The 17783-nt window shown below is 41.7% G+C and overlaps 1 protein-coding gene across 5 annotated transcripts in view; it reads left to right on the plus strand.

Moving 5' to 3' along the window:
- Positions 1–17783, plus strand: part of PDE7B (phosphodiesterase 7B) — a 348122-nt gene that overhangs the window by 256586 nt on the left and 73753 nt on the right. For all 5 annotated transcript variants that reach the window (XR_010836061.1, XM_059083815.2, XM_059083814.2 and 2 more), the window contains one exon: positions 2034–2117. Coding sequence is in view for 4 of the 5 variants with exons in the window: in XM_059083815.2 (XP_058939798.1) it covers positions 2034–2117 (84 nt within the window). In the remaining variant the exon portion in view is untranslated. The remainder of the gene's footprint in view (positions 1–2033; positions 2118–17783) is intronic.

Genomic DNA, 17783 nt, shown 5'->3' on the forward strand with positions numbered 1-17783 from the left:
TGTATAAAATAGATAAGCAACAAGGATATACTGTATAGCACCAGGAATTGCTGTCATTATCTTGCAATAACATTTAAAAGAATATAATCTGTAAAAACACTGAATCGCTATGCTATACACCTGAAACTAATATAATATTGTAAATCAGCAGTACTTCAATTAAAAATAATAAAAGTTTAAACATAAATAAAGTCAATCTACTGAGTGCCTTTAAGGGGTCTGAGTCCTGAGCTGGGGCCAGTAGGGTGAATAGCAATCATTCACCCTCCTTTCTGAGCCTCTATTTTCTCACCTATAAAGTAAGGGTAATAATAGTGACTCTCCTCACAAGGCTGTTGTGAAGATCCAATGAGAAAAACAAGAAAATAAATATACCATGATGTCTGTGCAAGTGCTTTGTAAACTCTTTAGAGAGTTATAAACATAAGATGTTGAAGACAACTTGAGGAGAGGAAAACTCTTCAGCTTTTTCTGGTGGCTTTCCTATAACTACTGACCATCCAGCCCCACGAATTTATCAAATACTAGCATTGTCTTCTTTAATAATCAGATTATATTCATATTTTTAAATGTACTTTTCCATCTCTTCTCTCCTCCTCCCATTTTACTGTGTTCCATAAATTGTAATGTTCTTTAATATCAATATGGCACTACAATATCAGATTATACAAAACATTAATAAAGCATCAATATAAAATTCAAAGCAAAGAATAGCCCAAGGGCTCACAGCTTACCATTTACAAGCCCATGTGTGCACAAGGCCCATCTGTGAGGGATATGTTAAACACTGTCAATTGCATGGGTTATAGCTGATGGAGATCTCATCCAGGCTCTGGTTTACTCCAGGAGTTAATGAGATAAGACTGTTCCTGCTCTGTACTCGTAGGCTGAGGCCCTAGTGCCACCTCTTGTTCTGGGAAAGAGTGGTTTATGGAAGTGGAGGCATTACTCTTGGAACTGAAACCTTCCCCAATTCAAGTCTTCCGGAAATATATTAGGTCTCCTGTATTTTTACCTCTCCTCTGATTCCGTATTATATGTACTAATTGGTGAATTTGGTCATTATATCTATTCTTGTTAATAGAAGACATTCACTTAGAGTTTGCTAAGTACCAGACAACACACAAAGCACTACAGAGAAATGCAAAACACATAATGTGCATGATCCCTGCCTTGCAGGATTGTAGAAGGAAGTAAAACCAGCATTTATTTCCAGGCAGCAAGTGTTATTTTAGATTCTCCAACCAATGACACCTTGAAGTGAAGCAACTGAGGCTCAGAGAAATAAGTTTTCTAAGATCACACAGCTAACAAGTGTCTGAGCCAGGTTTATCCAAGGTCTACCTTGTTCTGAAGTCCACGTGAAACTTTTCCACTCAACTTCACTACTTTCCTTAATCAGGGAAAGTGAACACAGACATTAAAGGAAACCTACAAATGAATAAGGACTAGAAATTCTACAGACTCCTTAGTGCAAGGGAGACTGAGTGTCTAAAGTACCCGGAGCTAGACTGGCCCTGATCTGAGCAGATTCTCAAGCAGTTCAATGAATGATACAACCTGAGAAACAAGTAAGGTGGATGCCAGCCAGAAAAAAAAAACAAAAACAAAAACTGTGCTGGAACCAAGAAAAATAGCACTGTGGGCAATTAAAACTTCTAATTAGAATAAAAGCTATAATCCCAGCACACCGTTTTGTCCTCCAGATTAAGATGCTTTATCTTTATGGCACTAGGAAGAATAAAAAGGACTATGGAAACTTTGTAAATCACCAAAATGTTCACAGACCTATCTTCCAGGCAAATATAAAGGAGTGCTGCTTCATTTGTTAGCATATTGCCAAGTTCATTACGCTCAGCATTCATTAAATATCCCTTCCCACATAGCGCTCTCTTAAACAAGGTGAATGGAACCATTTTTCTCCTGATATTTGGTGTAGGTTCCAGTGACATAAGTGGGTAAGAGGATTTACAGAGGAAAAGTGAATACACTTGGCAACGTTTTCAAACATTTGCTTGGATTTTGTTTTCTAGGAGATGTACGACTGAGGGGTCAGACGGGGGTTCCTGCTGAACGCCGCGGCTCCTACCCATTCATCGACTTCCGCCTCCTTAACAGTGAGTAATCAAGTGTACCTGGAAAGGAACAAATGTTTCCTTGAAAAAAAAAAATTCTCACTTCCCTCTGAACTTCAAAACCCTTGGAGGTCCGCCTTCCTTCCTCCCTCTCCCCCTGCCCAGTTGCAAATTAACCCTTGGTCTTTAGATTTCCTTAGTAGTGAAGTCATTCGGGCCCTGCCCTACCTCACAGAGCTTCAATGAAGGTCCAGTGAAATCATGCCAGCGTTAAAAATGTAAATCTTGAAAACAGTGAAGCTATTCCTTTCATTATCCAGGACATTCTCTCCACCTTCAGCCGGGACTAGACTAGAGGAGATTCTATTTTATTTTTAAAACCCCACAGGGTAACCTATTGTACAGCTGCCCTTAGTAAACATCCATTATCTAGTTTTACTTTCTTTACCTAATCTAAGTCTCTGAGGTCTGTTCTTGCATCCGTGGTAAAGCACTTCACCATGGCGCAGTCCTTTCAGTCTGCACTTGCTGCTGCTTCCTTCATTATGACTACTTCAGAAGTTCATTTATTTCTCACTTTCCCCTTCTTATACCATTCCTCCTTTGGAGATTTGCTCAACCTCTGGTTCATAATTCTCTTACCTTCAGGTTCCTTTGGAAACCCAAACCAGTACCAGTCACCCCTCCAGATTTCATGTCTCCTAACTATCACAATCATCCTTCACTTGGGACTTGGGGGTGGGGGAATGAAGAAAATGGATAAATTTCACAACTTGCTCCAAGGTTTTCAGTATGTGGTTCTCATAGCACTTCCCATCCATAAATTTCAAAGTGCTGGGTTGCACCCACAAAATACTACTTTCCTTTGGCATAAACAAGTTCAACTCAAGAGGTAATTTGATTTACCTTGACCCCTGAAAATTACTAGGAGAAATTGGAACTTGCTATTTCTGATCCTTAGATCCGCCAAAGGCCAGTGAAAGACGGACGTGTGTATTTCTCCTGGTTTGTCCACCTCCCACATCAGTGTGCAATATCTGTTTTTTCAGCTCTTTCAGAGACACAGGGATTCGGAGTAACTCTTTTCATACTAGAGACAACTTCCCCCACCCAGACCCCAAAAAATGCATTTTAGAGGGTACAGTCGAGTTCCTAGACTAATGCAATATTGGTTACAGCCTATGGGGAGCTCTGATGGTATCCCTTACCCCGCCTTATAACCCTGAACGTGTTGTTCCAGCTACCCATGGAAGTTATCCCTTTGACAGCCCCTAGCCTGTATGGATTTCCGGGTCATGGTCCCACCAAGCAGTGCGGGGATAAGCAAGGGTCCAATTCACTGTCTCATACAGACCAGGACTCTCAACGGCATCACATACCGAGGGTCAGAGGCAGAAAATAACCAAAAAGCCTCTTTTCAATAGTAAATGAGATGTTATATCATGGGTCCTAATATACGCCATGAACAAATTAGGAAAATAGGAGACATTTCTCCTTATAATTAATTCCAAGGTTCCAAATGATAAACTTTTGTTGTTTATCTTAGTGTTAATGAGCGACATCAGCTACTAATGATAGTTATCCTTGCAGGTGGGATTACGGAGGATTTAACTGTCTACATCTTAGGTTTCTGTAACACTTGGATTTTTTTTTAATACTTTGTTTCACTTTTTAAGCTGAAAAAAGAAACTGGAAATTATAAAAATTTGAAGAGAAACTCAATGCAGATAATACTTCGCTCTCATATTACTCACAACATAATATTAGACCATCTGTAAGCAGGTGCCATCCTGTCATCCCCCTGCCGTAGATCCTCCAGCAACTTCCTGGTACCTGGACTCAACCCTAGCCTCCTTCGCCTGACTCTCTGCCCTTTGTCCCCATTTCACCTTGCCTGTTGCTTATGACCTCCCACCCGCCGAGTAACAAGTGTTGGCCATCCATCCTGCAATTCCCTTTCTCCTCTGCTCAGCACTCCACGCTGGATAACTCTTTCGCTCATATTTCTTTATCAGTAACATATGCTAAGGCAATAATAATTTGCCTTCACTGTACTTTGTTTTCTAAGTGGTCTCAATTTTTTTTCCCCTATACAAAGAACCACATCCCAAGATAGACCACAAGATCCGAAAGGATATTCTCTTTATAGTTATTGACATCTTAGTAACTCCCGTTAACTGACCAATTAAAGGGCCCCCTTGAAAAGATTATATTAAATAATTATAAATGTCAATCATCCTCTTCATTTAACCAAACAAATCAGATAGAACTGAAGCCCTCTGAGATGTTTCCTTATCTGTGATACTACCCATTCCATTGTCTAGAACCAATGACATTACTGTGGTCACTCTCCACAGTTTCCTTAGCCTACAGTTAAAGCAGATTGTCACCAAGTAGCAGCAGATGTGTGCATATCTGTGTTATAGAGAGTCACATAAGATATAAGATATGTGTCACATCTCCTACTGCCTTATCATATACAGTCTACTTAATTCTCTTTGATCTCCTTCATGTCCTTGTTGTGGTTTGCCTGAGTTGTTAGTGTGTGCTTTCTGCCTCAAGGGAAACATTTTAAATATAACTTTATAAAAAATTTGAAATAAACCCCTGAGAATATTTTGAGACTTCCTCCTAAAGCGTTTAGTTTGACCAGCTGATTCCAATTCTACATGATACGTGCCAAACTAAAGTGATTTTTAAATGTAATTTACCTTAATTTTGAGTCCGTTTTTTTCCAAGAATAGGCACAGACCCATTTTCCTCAGGCGCTTGCAGCTCTGCACACGCTCCCAAGGTAGAATCTCATCTAGGACTTTTTATAAAAAAAGTTTGTACGAAAAACTGAATCACCATAGCCTCTCTTCCCTGTGTCTGCATCCCTGGAGCATTCCTCCTAAAAGGCTTTGTGAAACCTACATGGCTGCCATACCCTGTCCAAGTGTCCCTGGTGGCTTATCCTCTACCACCCACCTCAGCTATGCCTTGAATGGCTGAAACGTGCCTGAGCAAAAATGTACGCTAAGTAGTAAGACCCATTGTACTGCTCCATGGGCCCCATTAGCCACAGCCCCCAACCTGTCACAACAGGACAGGAGACATCAGAATTCATATCTAAAATAACTTTCCTTCTATCAGAACACAGTCTCTAGATATTCAAACAGAGAACTAGAACCAGGATGGGCAAACAACAGCTAACGCACCAGATCTGTGTCCCTACCCTGCCTGTTTTCGTCAACAAGATTTTATTGGAATACGGCCATGCCTATCCATTTATATATTGTCTACAGCGACTTTCACCCTACAATGGCAGAGTAGTTGCAGCAAGCACCATATGGCCCACAAAGCCCCAAATACTTAGTATATGGCCCTTTACAGAAAAAAGTTACCAACCTTTAAGTTAAATTTTTAATCAGGGTAAAAGAGTTTATGACATCAGTATAGGCACATTTAGTCCAGTCTGTTTTCCTTTGTTAATGTCATATTTTTTTTCTTTTCAGTTCCCAGTGCCATCACGTTACGTTAAGAATGGTCTCACATGAACAAAATTTACATGCAGTAGAAGTATAAACACAAAGGGAAACTTGCTGATCCAGATTTTAAACTCCACAAGTATAATTTCTAAATGCACAAATTTTTTTTGCAAGAGGTGCTCCTTTCCCCATATTCTGTGAGGGCATAGTACTATGCCCATGTACCTGTCATCTGCATGTAAGGTGACAATATATACCTGGTTTGCCGGAGATAGTCCTAATTTGCACCTATTGTCTAGGCATACCTATTAATAATGCCACTTTTCAACTCCCAAAACATCCTGATTTGGACAATATATTACAAAGCCAATGGACTGTATGGTTTTTTCCCCAAAAAGTACTCTGAGACAACACTCCTCCTACGTCACATGCAATCTGAGAATAAAGATCAGAAAATCCTCCTCATAAGAAATTCATCCAGATCAATAGAAACATGTGAGATAAAATTACTTGTTAATAGCCAGTTTCATGTCCTATTTGTATTTCATACAATTTAGAAAAGAGGCATCTATATGAAATTCTAGAAGCTTCTCTGGATAAGTAGCAGGAAACTGTGATTTCAGCGCCATTGTGTGGGACACAGGAATTATAGACTTTAAAGAAGAGAGTCATCTTTATCTCTAAGCATGGAGGGGCAGAACAGAATGAGAAAAAAGGGTGACAATTATTTTTAATCCACATGAGGTTCTAAAACAGAGAACTGGAGGAGGGCAGGAGGGATGGGAATGTAATGGCTCATCTTATCCCCATGCTGATTTCCTACATACTGACTTCATTTACCGACTTTGTTTGGGGGGAAACAAGAGAGGGGGAAATGTAGAGGAGTGTTCGGAGAGACAGGTGGCCAGAGGTGAACGTTGCAGAAGCAATTACAGTTTCTGCAGAGCAGGTGGCTCCAGTGACCCCTGCTGCATCTCTGTCTCCTGGCTTAATATAATCAGGAGCCTGAGTAGATAATGACTAGGTGGAGATGTTCCCGTGGCAACCACTTCAGAGCAACACGATGTGATTTCCACACTGGCTCAGCAAAGGAGGTGACATACAAAGCAAACATGCCCAGTGACTGTGGAGCTTGGGAGAGAGAAGGAGCATCAGCTGGAGGTTTTAGGCACCAAATGTCAGCTGCCACAGAGAGCCTGGAGCTCCAGACCAGCCCCGGGGCTGTGCAGTAGTAGGTTAATTGGCTATTTGGCTTTTCCTGTCAGTTAATTTGCTAATCTTGATGTTTAAAGTTCTATTCCTCCAGATCTGCCTCTCCAGGCAGGGCCATTTTAGCTGCACAAGCATGAGGTAATTTTAGTAGCGCTACCAAAATATTGTCCTTTGATAATTATTTCCAAAATAGAATATTTGCAAACATATATATATTGACCTTTTTATGAAGAATTGACCCAGAGACTCAAATGCTTTTTCTTAACGCTTTTTTAAAAGCTTCCATCTAAACACATTACACCCTGCAGAAATAGAAAATACATTCACAAAATGACAGTCAACCAAGAGCCACCCTGCATGTTACAAACCATCTGGTGCTAAGTGATATCCCCATCTTAAAGAGGGAGGGGCGGCAATTTGATTATAAACTCCATTTTCTAAGAGAGAATTTGTAGCAGATGGTAACAGCCTTTCAGTAATCTTCTGAAAGATAACTTTTTTAAAGTTGAAGTATAGTTGATTTACAACATCATGTTAGTTTCAGGTGTACAGCACAGCGATTCAGATATAGATATAAATATACATATACATATTATCTTCAGATTCTCTTCCCTTATAGGTTATTACAAAATTTTGAGTATAGTTCCCTGTGCTACACAGAAGGTTCTGGTTAGTTATCTATTTTATATATAGTCGTGTGTATATGTTAATCCCAACCTCCTAATTTATCCCTCCCCTCACCCTCCCTTGAATGATAACTTTTAATATTACCTATGAGAACCACACAAAATGTAAAGAACCTAAACTAAAATGTGACAGCTGAGATATTGTTTAGGGTGCAAACTTGCAACTAATAGATAAATAAGCTCTGAAGATCTAATGCACAGCATAGTGATTTTAGTCAACAGTACTGTATTACATACTTCAAAGTTGCCAAGAGTTCTTAACTGTTCTCACCACCAAAAAGAAATGATAACTAGGTGAAGGAATAGAGGTGTTAACTATCGCTACAGTGGTAATCATATTGTAATACATAAACGTATCAAATCAACACGTTTCTACACCTTAGACTTACACAATGTTCTATCTCAAATTGTTTTAAAAAAGAAAAATTTGGAAATAGACACTTCCCTGGCGGACCAGTGGTTAAGACTCTGTGCTTCCATTGCAGGGGGCATGGGTTCGCTCCCGGGTCGGGAAATTAAGATCCCACATGCTGCGCAGCATGGCCAAATATATATTTATATTAAAAACAGAAAATAAAATAAAAACATCCTTTAAAAAATGTTACTGTGATTTAAGCTTCCCTGGTGGCATAGTGGTTGAGAGTCCGCCTGCCGATGCAGGGGACGCGGGTTCGTGCCCCGGTCCGGGAGGATCCCACATGCCGCGGAGCGGCTGGGCCCGTGAGCCATGGCCGCTGAGCCTGCGCGTCCGGAGCCTGTGCCCCGCAACGGGAGAGGCCACGACAGTGAGAGGCCCGCGTACCGCAAAAAAAAAAAAAAAAAAAAAAAAAAGTTACTGTGATTTGAAAGAAGTCATGCTCAGATGTTGATATCCCACCAGCCCAAAACCCCGGGCCCCAGCCCTGTGCTCCCCAAGCAGAGAAGGGAGGCGCTGGCTGGGATCAGCTCAGATTTCTCCCAGGTTAACGCCCCACAATTTCAAAGTTCAATATTTGCCTTCCTCTGGGAGAAAGGCAAGGCATTGTTTGCGGTTGTGGTTGTGATGCCTTCTGACTCACCTGGAACGTACCCCGTGATGGGCACTCAGGGTTTCTGGCTGCTGGCTCCCCGGCACTTCAGATGCGGAAGTGCCAGACCAGAAGGATGGTTAGCCACCGAAATGCCACTGCACTGCCGAAGACAGAGTTGATGGTGTCCGCACTGTTTCCCTCGTTCCCTGTCGCTGTTTATCACTGGCCCTCAGTGGAGTGCTTCCTAGGATAAGCAGTATGCCAGGCCCCAAAGATACGAATACACATGAGACATAACCACTGCCTTCGAGGAATTTACAGAGACATAAGCAAATACATTTTGATATGACTGATACATCTAATAATACATGTGTCTAGAATAAGAGTACACACAATACGGGAAACATATGTGTAAACAAGATCCAGAGGAGAGAGTGATAAACTTGGGGGAAGTTAAAGAAAGGAAGAATTAACTCTATCTTGGGAAATGAGAGACGGCTTTCTGGAGGAACTAAAACATGAGCAGCTCTGAAGCAACGACGATGTGAAGGAGGGCTGCACGCTGAGGCCAATGTTTAGGGCTTCAGGACCTAAGGAACCAGGAAAGAGTCGTCGGCCCTTCTACTCAACTAGATGGAAATGTTATTGGGAGATGCAATGTTCAAGGAGGAGCCAGAGAAGTCAGGAGAGATCATGCAGTTGCCCTGACTGTCTGAGGAAAACCATATTCAAAAAGAAAGAGTTTTCACCCTCTAAAGCCAGAACTGAAAATAGCCCTTGCCTTCTATTAACCTGGGTGACATCACTTAACAAATTTATTTTTTATCTGAGTGATGAAAAACAGAAAATTGAATCCATGAGCCCAGTATTTCCTCTGGGCTGTAATCCACTCATTCAACAAACATTCTCTCTATGCCCAGCAGGCCGTGAGGCCAGGGTGCCCTGGGCCACACCAGTAACCACCGGGCTGAGACAGCGTTTTACATGATGGCTAGCTCCTGTCTACAATGACAATGGACTGGAGTCTGCCAGATCCACCAAACACAAATATCCGAATAATTCCTTTCCAGTCAACAAGGACTCGGGGGTGGTGGGATGGCACCTACTACATCCCTGGACTGAAGATTCCGAGTGCTTAAAAGGAAACTTTGAGATATTCCTCTACCCTCAAAGACCTAACAACCTTATTAGATGGATAAGACAAATACACATTATACCAAGGACCATACAGGGGCATAAATGAACTAGTTCTTAAATAAATGACACGGACAGTAAATCAGAGACAAGAGAAGGCAGAGAGATAGGGCTTCCCTATTGGCGCAGTGGTTGAGAGTCCGCCTGCCGATGCAGGGGACACGGGTTCGTGCCCCGGTCCGGGAAGATCCCACATGCCGCGGAGCGGCTGGGCCCGTGAGCCATGGCCGCTGAGCCTGCGTGTCCGGAGCCTGTGCTCCGCAACGGGAGAGGCCACAACAGTGAGAGGCCCGCGTACCGCAAAAAAGAAAAAAAAAAAAAAGAGAGAGAGAAGGCAGAGATGACTGAATTGCCCTGAGCAGGAGAAGAGGACTTTATGGTCTCATGCTGAAATCTAAAAGATACGGCAGAGTGTTGACTGGTTCAGGAATTGCCTAGAAGTGAGACTGAGCTGACATATGGGAGATATTAAGCACTGAGTAGGAAGAAGGTCCAAAAAGTAGTAAAATACGTTGACTAGCGAGAAAATGAAAAGGCTTGGAATGCCAAGATGAAGGATTTGAACTTGATTCATAAAGCAAAGAGGATCACTAGAGAATTTTAAGAAAAACGTGGATAAAGTAGTGTTTCAGAAAATTAAGTCACATCCATATGTTAGGGGGAACAGACCCAATGAATCAAAAGAAATATAGTCAGGTGGCAGACTTCGATGGTAGTAGAAATAAAGGTATAAATCCAGACATGATGTGGAGAAAAGGAGATAAAATGTGCTGATACTGAAGACGGGGCGTTCCAGGGGTTGGTCTGGTCATCTGAAAAACTGGAGGTGAGGTCAACGGTGAGGAAAGTGGAGGGTGATGGGGAAAGTATGGTGAGCTCAGTCAGGACAAGTCGTCTGCAGAAGAGTCAAGTGGAAATGTCCAGGAGAAAGGTGGAAATAAGGGATTGCAGTGCAGGGCAGAGAGGCCTGTTTTGGAAGCTCCAGTTGAGAGTCACATGCATCCATGAGCCATGTGGCCAGAACAGGTATCACAAAATCAACGACTACTGTGTTCAAATGCTCCTAGAGTATTAGTTTATAACAAGCTTGATTTAGCAAAGCACAAGACAGTTGACGAGAAAGCCCACAAGGAAGGAAGTTTCACCAGCAATTTCTTTTCCTCTGCGAGAAATAATTTAAACATCACAGTTCAGACACCTCTCCCCAACGCTCCCCTCATGGATTCTATTCGGTACAAACGTGGCTGCTTATGTCAGAGCCCAGAGGGTTTGCTAACTCACCTGGACACAGCACAGAGAAGTGGCAGTTTTCTACTGCAGCATTTCCTTCACTAAAACCCTAACCCACCTGGAGTACTGCTGGCACAGTGGTGTCTTTGGATTTCTGGAGACAGTAAAATATAGAGGGAAGCAAGAGTAAGTCAAGTTTTTTTTGACTGAAGTTTCCCTCTGAGTCACTGAGCTAGAATGACTTGTTTGTTAAATAAAATTAAACTCAAACTACCCAGAAGCAGTCACAGCCGATCTCTTGTGACTTCATTAAATAAACAAAATGAGGGGTTATGTCCTCTGATTGCCACCCTACTCTCAAAGTTTCAGAAGGTCTAAAAGACTCACCATGGTCCCCATTGAACTATATATGGAAAAATACAGTGTTTCCATCCTTAAAATCTTTTGTGTTTCCAAACTGAGATCTCAGGGTTAACACACAAGATCAAGATCTTGTTTTCTTTCTAACCAGCAAACCACATTGTCTTGGGGCACCTGGGGGGTTTATTACTGATAAGTAACCTTAGGAGGGAGGGCAGTAGAACACATGCCCCAGGAAAGTGGCAGCAATTACACAGGAAAATCCCAAGGGAAGGTGGCCAATGTCACTGCACCTAACAACGGTCACCACAACAGCCTTAACCTGGGAGGTGCTTAACCCCAGGTCCAGGATGCAGGTGGCTGGCAGTGGAGCCCTCTCAGGCAAGGCTCCCCAAGGCTGCAATCTCCCCAAGGCCGAGAAGCACAGGAGGGCTGCTGCACCCACTAGAAATAAGAGGCCTTCACACCCCCGCAGGCTGCTTCTCTGCCGGGTCCACCATGGCTGCCCACCTAGATCCCCGCACCCACTGAGCCACAGTCAGCAAAGGAGACTGGAAAAAGGACGATGAACTTGCAAGTCAGACCTGAGTTTGAATCTTACATCTTTTGTGAGCGTGAGAAAGATGCTCAAACTACTTAATGTCCACACATATGGAAGGACATTGTAGAGCGGTAAATGAGATCAATGTGTCCAGCAGCCCGTCTGGCTCCGAATAGGTCCTCAATAGATGTAGTTTAACTTTGGATGTACCTACTGCCTCTGCTGAGTATACGCCTGCCTGGCCACCTCCTCCTAGGAGACATCTACATTCGTCCCTCCGTATCCACAGGGGATTGGTTTCAGGAGCCCCGGGCCACGCGGATACCAAAATCGGCGAATGATCCAATCCCTTACAATCCGTCCTCCTCATCCGCGGATGCGGAACTCAACGGATACGAAACCTGCGGATAGGGAGAGCTGCCTGTCTGTCTTCACCGCTCGAGGCCTGGTCCAGCATTCTGACCTTTGAGAAGACTCCCTCAACCCTCCCAGCTAACTACTTATTCCCGCTTCTGTGCTCCCACCATATCTCCAAGAAAAGTATCCATCACACTGTAACTGCAAACTCTTTGAACCTGAATCTCCAGATCGTATATTCTCAAAACACCCTGAGGTGATCTGATGCAGCAAACCTGGACCGTCTATGAGTATTTGGAAACCACTGACATAGGTCAATTATGCCACACACATATCATATCAAATGATAATAAAATAGCTAAGATGTGTGGAGCCTTTAGGTTCCAGACATTGTATTACATACTTTGTACAGATTGACTCATTTAATCCCCACAAGATCCCTATGAAGTAGGCACTGCTATTTAAAATGAGGAAACTGAAGCCCAAAGAGGAGAAATAATTTTCCCAGGAAATAACTTTTTAGTCAGAATTCAAACCTCAAATGTACAATGCCAGAGCACAAGTTCTTAACCATCCTGGGCTATAATTCTTCTTTATATATGAATTATAATATTCAAAGGCAATACATGTATGCCATATATTCCTTTTAAGTGCCAGTTACTCATATGAAGTATTTTTCTTACATTATAATCATTATTTTCTTTTTATAGTACACTTAGACAATTCCCTTTTTGGTATGAAATGCTTCAATATCATTGAACAAATGTTTCTATAACTTAACAAGAAATTTGTAATTATACACCTAAATACTAGATTTTGCAACTTTTCAACTCTGTTTTTCAATATTCCTACTGTGCTGGTAGACGGTGCCGAGTGACAAATTGCTCATTTCATCACCTGACCTTGTGTTCTTTGATAAGAAAGAGAAGGGTGTGGTGGTGACAGCTGAGGACACTTGTCAACTGTCCCCAAGAAGAAGGAAATGGAATCACCATTGTGACAAATTTAAGTCAGATTTGAGGCTGCCACCGGTTGCTTTAATTTTTCTCCAGGGGGAGTTGGTTATTTCCTGTCATGCAAACTGCATCGTTGAAAGACAGTTTCTCAAAATGTTTATAATACATGAAGTAAAAAGAAGCAGGATACAAATCGCGTAATTTAAAAGAAGATCTCAGTTATGTTTTTAAAAATACACCAGGATTTTAACAGGGATTATTTCTAGATGATTATTATTTCCCTCTTCCTGTTTTTCTATTTGTTATATCATAAGCATGTATTCCTCTTATATTCAGAAAAAAGAAAATTTCTTGAAGAGAAAAAACTCAGTATTGACCAGAAATAGAATCTTTACCTTTTTTCCTAAATAAAGTAATATCAGCACACAGAAAATGAAGTTGCAGCCATGGTCCAGAAAACATTATTTACTGGGCTATCTTGAAAAACTGATTGGAAGTTGTGAGCTTGGGTAGTTATCGAAGCCGTGTATGGGACTTCACAATGATGGCTTGTCCTTTAAAGATGAAGTTTATTCCAAAGAACATGAAACCAAACTTCTAATTCACATTTAAACAGCACTTTACATTTGACAAAGCTTTTAAATGAAGGCACTCAAGAGATCTTTCAGCCCTGTTTTTCAGTTTTACAAGCAAAAAAACAACCAACAAAAAAACAGAGAGGCCAAGTGACTCACTGCAAGGTAATGAAAGAGTAAAGATCCAGGATTCAGGCCTATTGACATTGTTTTTCCACACAGTCCCACGGCCTTCCTTATTTAAACGTTAACTTAAAGATATAAAATAACTTTTACCACTTGTGATGAGAGAAAAGATAAAAAAACAAGGTTTCTCCCTGAAGCTGGTGGGAGCCAGCTGCCTGGGTTTGGATTCTGGCAGCAGCGGCTGCCCAGACCTCTCTGTGCTCCAACTTCCTGGGCCGGAAAAGGATTGAAGAGTATAGACCTCATAGGCTTATTGTGAAAAGTAATGAGTAAATGTGTGTAAAGTGCTAGCACAGTAGCCATCCCAGTACAGATCCTCAATAACCGTGGGCTTTTATTATTACGGTTATTCATATTCCTATTTCTCTATGACCATATGTAGAAGTGCTTTGTGGGAAGAGTATACAATACGTAACACATTTGACTTACATTGAAGGCAGTGATTCATTAACCCTTTTCAGGTTTCATTCTTTCACTTATTCGTTCTTTCAGCAAATATTTATTGAGCTTCCCCCTGCAATGCCAGACACATCTCTTTCCCAAGTACGTTTCTAAATAAAGTGGTAGAGAGGAAATGGTAGCTGGAAACATGGGATTGGAAGTATTTGGGTTTTGTTTTTGCAAGACATTTAAGCATACTGAAATTATGGTGAGAAAGATATAGTTGAGAAAGAACAATGGAATATATGAGAGAGAAAAGTCATAACTGGGAGTTGTTAAGGAGGGGGAAATTTCCCCCTCTACCCCTCTTGAGTTCTTGTGGAGAGACAAATAATAACATGGACACAAGACAGATGAAAAGGAGAAAAAGAAACAAATTTTAATTCATTTGCATGAAGGACTCACAGAAATGGAACCTAAGAAGTGGCCAAAGCAGGCTACTTTTATACTTTTTTACATGAAATAAATTTGTGAGGAATTGACAGGATGAAGAAACTTAGGTTTGAGGTGCCCAGTTAGTGAAGAATCTAAACAGAGTTTGGGCTTGTAAATTAGAAGAAGAAATAAGGTTTGTTTATGCAAGTGTCTCAGCCCAAATTCCCAATCGTCCGTGATCAGGGTGTCCTTCTACCTCCAGATACAAGGAGTGCACCTTTCACGTGAGAGGTTGATTTCCCGCTTTCAGGGGGACAGAGAGGAAAATCAGAGCATCCCTCTTACACTGGCCATTTCTTAAGTAATTGTAATTCAAAATAATCAATATGCCATTGAGGCATATTTTGGGGTGACCTGCCTGGGGCCCCAACAGAGCAAAATGTCCTGAAAACGTAGTAGGGGGACTGGCCTTAGAAAAGGAGGCAGCTCATCTAATAGAATGGATAGAACGAAGACAAGAATGGCTGCAGAGTAGGAGCTTTTATAGGTTATGTAGCAAAATGGTAAGGAATGTCCCACCTAGTGACTTTCAATCTCTCCATGAAGTAGGAAGCAAGGTGGAGGGTGGTGGAGACGGGGCACTGGGGGACCCTCTGAGCTTGACGGCCATGCATTTGTGGCCCAGAGAGAGAGTTCTGTGCTCCACCTGGCCACAAGCACTCAGCATCTGTTGGACCACAGCTGTGGTGCCACTAAAAGGAAAATTCCAGCAACAACATCGTGGCCTGGCCCCACCTGGGACAGCTAAGTCTGTGCCATTGCTTTCCCATTTTCTCACAGTGTGGACCATTATAGATAAGCTTGTCACAATATAGATAAGCTTGTCACCATTCCTGCCCCGGCTGCCCCCCCCCACTCTCCCACATCTCCCACAGTGCAAAACTGAAAACAAAGAAAGTGATAACCTCCTGTCAAAAACTCCTCTCCTCTTTCTTGGGCTTACTTGTGCCCTGTGGGTAATATAATCTGTAAGGAATGTCCAGAGATGGAAATAAGTTTTACTTCTGTCTCCATTGTCTCTGCCAGGCACACCCACCCCATGACCACCCACAGGAGCCAACTCTTCACATAAAGACAGCTGTGGCATCAGCTAGTTTATGTCTAGGCAGGGGTTGGGAGACGTTTCTTCCCTGCTCTTCTTCCCCCAGTGGCTATGGATCCTGTGGCAATGTGAAGATTTCTAGCACCTTCTCTCCCAAGAGTCGCCAAGAATTAGTCAAGTAGAACAAACTTAACCTTAGCATAGATTGCAAGCCCTAGTACCCCCCTTCCCTCTCCCACCTACCATTTTTTGACAATCCTTGCCAAGTGAAAAAGGAAAGCCCCCCATCTCCTCTCTTCTTTTCTCATTCTTTCCTTTTGTGCCTTAGCAGATTCGCTTTCTTTTCTATTTTGGAGACAATTCTTGGTAAAGACCAGGAAACTAAAAATTCACCCAAAAAACCTTCTCCTTAGAGACCTGGAGTAAATCTCTCTCTCTCTCTCTCTCTCTCTCTCTCTCTCTCTCTCTCTCTCTCTCTCTCTCTCTCTCTCTCTCTTTTAAGAAGAAAAGGTAAACTAAACAATTCATATTTATCGAGAATATACTGAGTGCCAGGATATGCGCTACAGGAGATAAAAGATAAACAAAACATTTTGGGAAAGGCTGGTACACAACTCAGACAAACACCAGATAAATTAACACCAAATAAACTGACAGGTGCCAAGGAGGCTCCCATGGAGAGAGCATTGGTCATTCTAGTGAAGGACCTCATGGAGGGGTTGGCATTGGTACTTGGACAACAGTTGGATTTTTATAAGTGGAAATTTTTAAAAGTGCATTCAAAATAAAGACCAGAGGTGGGGAAAAGCTGGGTTCATTCAAAAGCTGAGTGCCTTCAAATCCTAGAGTGAATGCGTAGTGTTGAAGGCAGAGAGCTGCACAGTTGGAGGGAATGTAATCAGAATTGACGTAAAATTAGGCTGAACTTTTACTAAACCATGGGGATTGTTTAGAACTATACCAGGGGCTGTCTTGAATATCAGTTTGTCGTTTACTCTGTAAAAAAATAAAATGGAGACTCACTGAAGGCTTGTGTGTAAAGGAAAATATGTTTTCTCCTCCCTTGTTCCTTGCACAGCAAGTGGTTGCTTCTTTTTAATATTAAAACTAAGTTACAAAGAAATGGCCAGTGATTCCTGGCTGTACAATGAAAGTGCATTCTCTACCACTTCAACACCTTTAGTCCAATCTCCTATACCTAAGAGCAAGACTCCTTTAATGACATGCTTTATAAAAACCCCATATACTGCTCTTGATGTCCAATTCTATTTCAAATTGTTACATAGAAAGTCCAGGATCTCAATCCGATATCAATATAAAATGTATCATTATAACTCAAATTAGCTGATATTTATTGAGAGGGTTCTATGTGCTAAGCACTTTTTATGTATAACCTTATTTATCCCTCTTAACAATGTGGTAGGTTCTGTTAATTATTATTATCTTCAACTGCCACAAGAGACAGTGGAGGCACCAAGAAGATGCAGAAGTCCACATAGCTGTATGGGACACAGGTTGCAAAGCCACACAGTAGATTCTAGGGATCATCCCCCATAACCCTCTGCTGGAAGGCTCCCCACCACCCTCCATGATGACGATGGCATCCTCCTTAGGCAGGTCTCCAGACACACTAAGGCTGCTGGGATCCTCTTTTTCATTGATTTATTCACTAAATAGGTATGTATTGAGCACCTACTCTGTGTCAGGCAGTGTTCTAAGGGCTTAGCTCCGACAGTGGAAAGGAAACAAACAACAAGCTTCCTTCTTTTTCTTTTTTTTTTTTTTAGCTCCCTTCTTTTAAAGGACCTCTTCTCTTAGAGTATTTTCTCTACCACATTTGTCCTTCTTGATTATAGCAACAGTTATTTAAGGAGAAATATTAGGTCTCCAAAATGTAAACACTATTCTTGATACCACTGCCAAAGCATCTTAATCTTCATGTAAAAAAATATTTTCAAAGACAAATAAATGATAATACCTTAGAGGGAAATGTCTTAAAAGATAAGTGTTGAT

The sequence above is a fragment of the Kogia breviceps genome, chromosome 13 (genome assembly GCF_026419965.1).
Source record: "Kogia breviceps isolate mKogBre1 chromosome 13, mKogBre1 haplotype 1, whole genome shotgun sequence".
NCBI lineage: Eukaryota > Metazoa > Chordata > Mammalia > Artiodactyla > Physeteridae > Kogia > Kogia breviceps.